Genomic DNA, 10118 nt, shown 5'->3' with positions numbered 1-10118 from the left:
ACAGAATTATGCAAAGTACCCAGCTTTGATCCCATTGTGTGCAGGCATACATTCACATCCACTGGATGGGGTATCCTAGGATAACCATATATTTCCATATCAGGCCATCTACTCTATAGATGTAGTAATCTACCAGGTTCAACAAGATCAGAGGTCATTTGGGGGGGGAACGCGGGGGAACACAGTTCCCCCGGGTGAGGTGCAGGGGGCAGGGCATATGACGAAGCCCCGCCCCCTGCTTCCGGCCGCCCCGCTTCCGGCCCTCATTCAGCCAGGAGGAGGCAGGAGAAGAGGGAGGGTAAGTTGCTTCCTCCCCGCCTCTCCCCACCCCTGCCTGCCTTGCAGGACCACCGCCGGGCCCCTGATGTCAGGGGGTGTGGCATATGCTAATGAGTTATGCTAATGAGTTCCCCTAGCTCTTTTTCTACGAAATGACCCCTGAACAAGTTATAATATTGTGAGCCCTATTTTGGGATACTAAGAACATAAGAAGAGCCCTGCTGGATCAGACCAATAGCCTATCTAGTCCATCATCCTGTCTCACAAAGTGTTTAGACGCCATCAACACTTAATTTTTTGAGGTGTTTCGCAGTTATAGGAATGTATTGGTGGTGGTGGTGGAAAGTGCCGTCAAGTTGCAGCCAACTTTTCAAGGCAAGAGATGTTCAGAGGTGGTTTGCCATTGCCTGTCCCTGGCTTGTGACCCTGGACTTCCTTGGTGGTCTCCCATCCAATTACTAACCAGGGCTGTCCCTGGTGGGTAGCCATGTTGGTCTGAAGCAACAGAACGAAGTTTGAGTCCAGTTGAGACCGACAAAGTTTAATTCTGGGTATAAGCTTTCATGTGTGTTCAGGGCTGACCCTGCCTAGTTTCTGAGCTCTGATGAGACCGGGCTAGCCTAGGCCATCCAGGTCAGGGATATCTTATGTATGCATGTATAAAAAAACATGACTGGCTCCCATGATGCAACTATCTAGAGTGCAGAACTGGAATTTAACAGAAATGAGAACAGTGCAACTGATAAGGGATGAAAACCATTTTGACTGGGTTTTCTGGTGAGATTAATGTATTGTCTATGTTTAAAGGAAAGGTTATAGGGAAGGTAAGAAACACATCTACTTTCTCAAAATATTTGATTGTATTCAAAATTTATTTTAAACAAAAACAAGACAATGATTTTAAATAAACATGGTATATTTGACATGTTGATAGACAATTTTAAGTTAGCCACCTTGAGCCTTTCCTCTGTTCTGCCATAGTGCCCTCCTACAATATCTTCAAAATGTTTATTTCCATTTCATAATCAACCCAGATTTCTTACATAAGAAATCAAGTTGCTGGCTTAAGCGAAGCATCAGTTTCCTTTATCATTAAAGGCTTCACTAATGCAACCCCCCCCCCAAACACTAAAGTAATTCTTCATACCTAAAAAACATTAAAAAACACACACGCACACACACACGTGCACAATGAAGTCTGTCCAGCCTTTTTGGTTTTTCTGTTCCACTGCCCATGTGGTGATCAGCATCAAGCTAAGCCAGCCAAGCTTCACTTCAGCAGCGCAATGAATGGCATCAACCAAACTTCACAAAACACAAACATTATCTGCAAAATTAAGCTGGATAACAGTGTTGACAATAATGGATATGGAAAAAAAAAGTTGAGTGGGTCATAACCAGACTGCTTTGTGGTGTGCAGTTTTCCTCAGGAAGCAGTTCTTCCTGATTCACATATAAAGACCAGCTTGTGCATTAAAAGCCTTGTTTATGGGGAAAGATGCCCTTCAAAACAAGTTCTGTAATGTCATAAGGCAAATAAAGAAAATACAGGAATGAAGAAATTTGGTCAGGGTTAAACATTCATAGGATGTCTGCACACACATGCATGCACCCAGCCACACACGCACACAACCACACACCCACACACACTACACCATGTGTATACCAGACAGTTAATGGACTGGCTCAGTAAATTGGAAAAAAATGTCCTTTTCTATAAACACTCAGTTATTGCTAATATGCTACACATTATGCTTTTTTTTGTCACAGAAGTGTCATAACTCAGGATTTAAAGCTGCCGTACTGGCAATATGCACTTAGCAATAGACTTTTATGGTGATAACATGCCATGCCCATTTGGAAGAGAAAGCAGCATAAATACAGTTATAAAAAAAACCCAAAAGGCTTATGCAGTGTCCCCTCTAAGTGTTGCTTTGTATTTTGAGTCTGTTTTTAAATGAGTTTCAAACAAGTCCAGCTCACCACAAGTTAAGAGCGGCCCCATAGATGGGGCTGGAGAACAAGCTAATAGGAATAGAAAAGGTAAGACATCATGCATTTACAACTTGGTTATGATCTAGTCTTTTAGCCATTACAACTTGAATACAAAAACCAAACTGAAATACCAGATTAACGGCAGAAGGGGGAAAAGCCAAGAATAGACCTACTTTGATAGTTAAAGCTTACAATTGAATATCAGTAACAGCAAACTCATCTTGCCTATTCAGTATACTGACAAGTATCTATTGCAATTTGCTATTTAAGGATGACTAGTGAAGAGAGAGAGACCTATGCCCATTTTTTAAAAAAGATATTAAATACCTGCATCATGAAATTACATTCTTAAGAAGACATAGCGTATAAGAAAATAGCTCGTGTGAAATGTTTCTGAAATGCATTCCCCCTCCCCTCTAACTATCAAACATTCATTCACACAGAACAAAAAACACCATTTTAAAAAGTCAAGATGGGAATGAAGGAGGAGATTAGCTAGACTAACAGCACAGTGATTAAAAGTGGTTCGAGACAGAACCAATTGGAGTTGGCCAAAAGATGCCCTCTAGGCATAGCTAACCATTAATTCTTCCCACCTGCCACACCAAACTCTGCCCATTATTGGCTCACTGCAGTGAGGCCAAAAATAATAATATGCTAATATATATATATATACACACACACAGTCACACACACACATAAATACAAATTTCCAGCTTTTGTTTTTTTGTTTAATAAGGCCTAGTTACCTATTAGTGTGTATTTGCTCTGCAGCAACTACAAGAGGTAGGCATAGATCATTTAGAAAGCTTCTCTCCTCGTTCCCTGCCACCTGTGCTTTCCAAAACCAACTGCATTTCTACAAAAGTGTTACCCTTTCAACATGTGCAATCCACAAAGCCATAATTCACAGCTGTGTGCTCACACAAGTTCCATTCATTTCCAACATATCTGCGTAGAAGATGGTCAAAGGACAGCATCCAATAGGAACGACAGTTCACAGGACATTATATGACACAGAGAAAGAGCTTTTGCTATACTGAAAGATACTGTCTTTAGTGTTTGCTGCAGAACACTCCTAAGGAGGAAAATAAATCCTGGAACAAATTATCTTGATTTGATTTTGTACAATAAAAATGGTACCGTTTGGCCAAGACTACAGATGTACTTTTTTCACAGATGCAAGTGCCATGCAAAATAAATTAAAGAACAGATACGAAAACATACAGGTAATAAAACTATTGAAGGTAGATCTTTTAAAAGCATTTATATAAACATAATTTATAATACTTTCTTTTTTTCTCCTTTTTCACTTTATTTGAAAGAGTCACAAAGCTGTGGCTATACATCAAGGATCTCCTCTGCAGTGCCTCCACAGCGTAACCTGTAGCGTCCTGTCCTCCAGCTAATAGTAGGATCCCACAAGGCAGAGAGGAAGATGTATATCGTCATAGACTCTCTGATGAACCACGCTACTGCATAGTCAAGTTTTGAAAAACACAGAGCGCCACCCTGGAGATTGGACAAAACAGATGCTCACCTTTAGTGACAATGCTAACAACTATATTAAATGTTTCATGGGTACATCCTAACCAAACGGGACACTACTTTAGCTTACAGCCTGTTATTATTTAAGTTATACAATACTATATTATCAATGTTCCATGCAAAAAATGGGAAACGTCAAACTATCTATTGCTGGTACTTATCACGACTCAAATCACTATAGTATACAAGCGTCTCGTAGATTGTACCGACCCCAGAAGAATGTAAGAAAGCTGCCTTACATTGTTAGACTACTGGAAAACCTAATCCAGTAATTGTCAACTGACAGAAGGACTCAAAAATACTAAGGCTGAAAGAAAGGGAGGAAATAGGTACACTTTACCAGGCATTATGGTTAGCCCAGAAATTCATTACCATAACAGTCTATTTAGGTCATTTTGGAAATAAAATATATATTTTTCAATCAAAGAGACTGTGCAGGTTTTTCCTCCATGTATGCAATAAGATCAGGTTTATTATACATGGGCCCTGTCTTCAAACCCTGCCACAGGAGATCTGTATAACTGGAAGTGTGGGATTCAACTTGATTCAATCTGAAACCTTGAGTATGTGTTCTTATCATTGAACCATGGCCCCTCTCAAAGCAGCTAATCTTTCGCCTATTAGCTGAACAACAAACAAAAGGCTGATTGATGCTACTTTTTCTTATTTGTCCCTTTAAATAGCACAAAAGTAGGTAAGGAGTAAGGAGCTCTGAAGACATCAGTGTTTACAGCTCGTGTTTCTGCCTTAGATCTGATTCTTCTGGGGGAAAAAACTGCCAGAGCTGAGTGTCCTGTAGTACAAGGCAATACAAAGCCACCCCTTTTACTCCCTATTTCATGGCATAAGTCTTAAAAGGCAAACAGGATGCCTGGAACAAGACTTCACAGAAACGAAAGTGAACCGGGGGGGGAATAATGTTACATACCCTCTTCATTGGTTTTACACAGATGATCTCTAAACATTTCAGTTAACTTAGAAGAGAATACATGTTAAATAGGAAGTACTGAAATTCAACCTACTTGAACACCCCTGAGTTGAATGTAGTCAAATATAAACCATGCCAGACAGTGACACATGAAAAACACCATTATGTCCCATCTGAACACGTGGTGCACTGCCCAACCAATAATTAAGCTTGCAACAAAGCACTCTGAGATTGGTTCACAGACTATTGTTGCTGGAAGCATGTTGATCCGTAGCTTGGCCCATCTAGAATTAAAGAGAAAAAACTAACTTGAAATCAGACTATACTGTTAGTATACGGTCAGCTGTTAATAACAAGGGGGCTGGATCCAAAGTACTGCAAGCAGAGCTTCTGAAACACACACACACATCCCAAGCCCTCAAGTTCTGTTTGTGGGACTCAGGGGTTCCCAGACCCTATGGCAAAAGTCCCAAACATCTGCAAACAGAAGTACCATCATGTTTTTAATGGCTGTAAGATTTTATTGCATTGTTTTAATTGTGAGACACCTCAATCAGGTCTCTGAAGGCAGCATTAAAAAGGTTCTAAATAAAGACCTACAGATATATTAGGTTGGATCTAGAACTGATGTTTCACTATATTATAATTTTTAAAAAATCTGTCGTTCTTGACCTAAAGGTACAAGTTACCCAAGTTTCACAAGTAGTACCATGTCTCACTAGGACCAGAGGTCCTAGTTGAGATGCCTATGTAATAAACAAAACAGCAGAGTCTTTGGATGTCATCATAAGATCTTTTGCTTGTATACTAAACAAAACAATGGCCCAAAGGTTGCAGAAAGCCCATACATAGATTTAAATATGCTTTATCTGTATGTTATTTCAAAATGTTTCTACTATTGAGCTGATAACTGGCTATAACTTATATAAAATATACAGCAAATAGTTTATGATTTGATAAACACCTGAATAGGTATTTATAAGAGAAAAACTGGACACCAGCTCAAAAACCACAGTGCTTCATAATGAAATGGTTATAAATATCATTTAGATTGCTAGGTACATCCACTTTAATCTCTTGCTTATTTTTCTTTAAATACAGGTTTTCCCAGAAGAGTTGTGTGTGACACTGAACAGGTACTTTAGTATTTCCAGTCCAATGGGTCAGACTCCTATGACTTTGAAACCAGATGCAACAGTGAAAGAAAGCAAGGAGCACAGACAAAAGAGAATCAAGGTAGAACTTTCACCTGATCATTCGGGACTGAAACTGGGAAATGGAATAAGAGCCAGAGTTCTGCATTGCAACTTGTGTGGCCATTGCAAATTTCCAGCCCCTGAAAACAAATACACATCATTAATAAAAAAGATACATGACAGCAGGTGACAGTTTTCACATCCAAGGATACTCTGTATTAATTTTCAGGGCAACTGCTACATGCTTTTATGATACACCTCTCTTAACAGTTTATTAAAATGCTTATCAGTGCCTTAGAATGTAAATTGCTGCCCTAAGAGCCAAGCAACACAAAGAATCTTGCAGTTCAGCTCTAGTTGGGACAGCTCTAGTTCTGCCTGATCGTGGAAGTCTGCACTCCCACTGAGGATAGGTAACACGTCAAGAAGGTTAGAGTAAGATAGAATCCAAATCTCACACATCACTTTTCTACGTGCAAAATAAAATGTGTCACTAAGTATGCTACCACCCATCTCTTGTCTAAAATGGTGTGTAAAGCAGCTAGATCTACTCCACAAGAGTCCTCTGTTGAGACAGCTTGTCTAGGCCCTTAAAGTTGCTAACAGGTATGAACTGAGGCTTCTTTTGACATTATACTTGAAGGCTGCCCCCAAGCTTCAGTTTTAAAAAAGACACAGTTAAGTGGAATTCAGAAGAACAGAAGTGGTGGGATGTAACACAAGCTGCCTGACTAGTCTAGGGTGCTACTGGTAAGCTTTAGAAATAAATGGACATGAATCACGGTCCCGGAGGGTGGGTAAATAGAAAGGGAAATTGATTATGAAATATGCTGTATATGCAAAATAAACTAAGCTTCCAGAAGCGTTCTCCAAGGAGGATTTTTCCTGAATTTTACCTGTCAGCTATTGCTTTGGCCATAAAGTAATCCTCAGCAATGTACTGTGCAAAGGCTATGAGTCCACCAGCTTGGTCCAATACGTCTTTTCTCATCAAACAAGACATTCCTGTTACACATTTGAAGCCAGTTATATGGGCAGAAATATATGATCTTGGATGAGACGTGCCGAAGTATACCTGTTAAGAAAAAAAGCATGGTAATTATCCCACAGCCTCCTACATTACCATATGAGTCTCTTTTAAAAAAAATTAACACTCATGTAATGCTTTTCCACTGAATCCAACACCTGCGCAAACTATCAGAAGATACTGTATGCATCATTTCCCGAGAAATGTACAACTAGCATACTTGCCATCTGGGAATTCTAGAGACTTTGTTTACTGTGTAAAACCAGACAAGAAGCTTTCTACCCTTTGTGGAGAGCACTGACTGTATGTTTGTTAGTCATATGAAGATTTGTGCAGGCGCCTCACAGCACCTTAAATGTGAATTCCCTTCTACAATCCATGAAACTGGAACATCAAAGCTGACTCTGATGCTGCTTTATTGACTTACTTCGTTTATACCATGCCTTTCTCCCCAATGGGGACACACACGGGTCATTTCGTAGAAAAAGAGCTAGGGGAACTCATTAGCATATGCCACACCCCCTGACATCACCAGAAGTGTGGCATAAGGCCACACCCCCCGCCCCCAATGGTCCCGGCTGCCGCCGCCGGCCTTGCAGCTCCACTGCCGAGCCCCATGAGGGGCCCGGCGGTGGACCTGCAAGGCCGGCAGGAGTGCAAGGAAGCCCCGCGAAGGCCCTCCCTGGCCCCAGGCAGGCAGGAGTGGGGAGAGGCAGGGAGGAAGCAACTTACCCTCCCTCTTCTCTTGCCTCCTCCTGGCTGAATGAGGGCCGGAAGCGGGGGGCGGGGCTTCGTCATGTGCCCCACCCCCCGTACCTCACCCGGGGGAACTGCGATCCCCCGCGATCCCCCCCGAAATGACCTCTGGGGACACACATCATTCCCTCCCCCATTTTATCCTCACCAGAACCCTATGAGGAAGTTTATATTGAGAGTGTATGACTGGCACAAGGTCACTCAACACCATGATAGAATGGAGATTTGAATCGGAGTCTCCTGGACCTCAGTCTGATACTCTAATCATTACATTGCACAAGGTCTCTTTTAGACTAATACTAGACTAATAGTAGAAATTGATTGTGTGCCACAGACAAAGAGGGGGCAATGAACAATTCTGTGAACACATTCACATTGCCACTTTGGGGGCATTTAAACCATGCAGTCTTTACCCTGCACAGATCCCAATGAGGCTGTGAAGTTCTACATTTAGATATGGCCACAACTGTGAGCACAGCAATATTTCAAGGACAGGCTCTAATAAAGACTATTTTCTAGAAGAGATTGGGAAGAGTGGCAAGAGGAAAGTGAGGCAAACGGGGCAGGAAATAAAGAGGAAAAGGAAAGTTTCAAAGGAAGGTTTCAATCAAAATCCTGCTACAGAACAACTCTTCTAATATAATAATATTCATCATCTGATATACCCAGTTATAGTACACATGTGTAATTTGAAGTGGCAAAGCACGGAATTTCAGTGGCAAGTGCCCCAGTCAGTGTTAAAGTGTTAGGAAGAATAGCATGACAAAAATGCAGCAAGAATGTCAAAGCACGCAACACCTGCCCCATGACCAGCTAAGCTGCTGGCTCAGGTGACCTCTGTTCCTTTACTACTCTGTGCCAGAGCACACAAATTTTGAAAACAGACTAGCATACAGTCACTGAGAAAAATATGTGTTCTTGACACCAGGCAAGTAAATTGTACTGGTTTTGCAACACCAATATTGCATTCAGCTGCAGGAGCTCAGAAGCTACGGATTAAGAGAACAACAGTGGCCTTTCTGAACTCGGAATGGAAATGCAGGCACCCCCCCCCCAAAAAAAGCTTACACCTCCATCCTGTCCACTTGCCAGTACCAGCAGCAGAGAATTCAGAATTCACTTATTTACTTCAATTATGCCTCACCTTTCTCTCCAGTGGGGGACCCAAAGTGGCTCACGTGGTCCTCGTCTCCTCCTCCCAAGATCACCCAGCAAGCTTCCATGGCAGAGTGGGAAGCCAAACCTGGGTCTCCCAGATCCTAATCTGATGCTCTAACCCACTAAACCCCAATGGCTCTAAGAAGCCTGGAAGAGAAGGCTGCTCCATATGACTGGCAAATTCAAGTGATATACAGTGCAATCCTAAGAACATGTTCCTGGAAGTAAGCCCCACTGAGTAGACTTTAGTATGATTCTGAGTAGACCTGCTTAGGATTGCTCCCATCGAGGACTTAGCATAGCTACTCTAAATTCAGAGCTGTTACCATACAGAACAGTCAGAAAATACACTTAGTTCTACCTTATTAAAAGTGTGAAAAATATTTTAGGAGGGAAAGAACACCAAAAAAAACACCACAGCTCCAACTTTTTCTTCTTCCAATTTTTTCTTCTTCTTAAAATGGCTGTGCAAACTCTATGCTTTTTAAACTTTAAGAGGTCACAGTTTCAAAGAATATAAGTTTACCACACGAGAGGGCAATTTTATTGGGGAAGAAGGGAAGAGAGCAAAATAGCACTCACCTGTTCTAGAGTGGCAGCAAAGCCCTGTCTATCTGCCACATAGGGCAGGCCATGAACCAGTCCAACTTTCTCTGTCATTTGATTGGCCAAGTCAGTTAGTGTATCTGGTGTTACTAAAAATAAAAACTGGATTGTGGTTAACATGGATCAACAGTTTAAAACTTTGGGAAAATGTGATTTCACAATTTCAAATAAAAAGGGACTATTTTACATCGTTAACAGCATGACACATGAGCATTTTTTTTTTTTTGCATGTTTCAGTAGAAGGCTGCAACATTCTAAGTTGGACCTTTGGTCTGAAGACAATGGAAGTAGTATCAAAAGACAATTACTTCCCATTTAAAATATGAGGCAAACTTACGGGCAACAATGTAACACATGGTCTACATCATGAAGTTCTTAGGTTCAAGTGAGAAATACAGTGCAACGTTAACACCTACAATACTGTGAATCTAGTCAAACAAGTACTGCATCTCCCAATGCTATGAACAAAATGAGAAAGATCAGCTATTCAGAGAGTTCTACTGTTGCAGTAGTAACAGCAGCAGCAGGGAAAGAAGAAGCTTGTCCTATTGTCCTGATGCAACATTTATTTATAAGATTTACATCCTTCTTTCTGTGTAAAACTACACTGACTGCTATAGGATAT

At 41.2% G+C, this 10118-nt stretch overlaps 1 protein-coding gene across 1 annotated transcript in view; it reads right to left on the bottom strand.

Annotated features, from left to right (window-relative positions):
• Positions 1–1229: 1229 nt before the first annotated feature.
• UGCG (UDP-glucose ceramide glucosyltransferase) overlaps positions 1230–10118 on the bottom strand; it is a 44432-nt gene continuing 35543 nt past the window's right edge. Inside the window, exons 5-9 of the mRNA XM_015421417.1 lie at positions 9470–9582; positions 6843–7021; positions 6000–6086; positions 4845–5034; positions 1230–3786 (exon numbers count right to left, since the gene is read on the bottom strand). Coding sequence (XP_015276903.1) covers positions 3616–3786; positions 4845–5034; positions 6000–6086; positions 6843–7021; positions 9470–9582 — 740 coding nt within the window. The 3' untranslated portion in view covers positions 1230–3615. The remainder of the gene's footprint in view (positions 3787–4844; positions 5035–5999; positions 6087–6842; positions 7022–9469; positions 9583–10118) is intronic.

The sequence above is a fragment of the Gekko japonicus genome, unplaced genomic scaffold, assembly GCF_001447785.1.
Source record: "Gekko japonicus isolate JY-2015 unplaced genomic scaffold, Gekko_japonicus_V1.1 scaffold740, whole genome shotgun sequence".
Taxonomy (NCBI): Eukaryota; Metazoa; Chordata; class Lepidosauria; order Squamata; family Gekkonidae; genus Gekko; species Gekko japonicus.
This window is presented reverse-complemented; position numbering and strand designations above follow the sequence as displayed.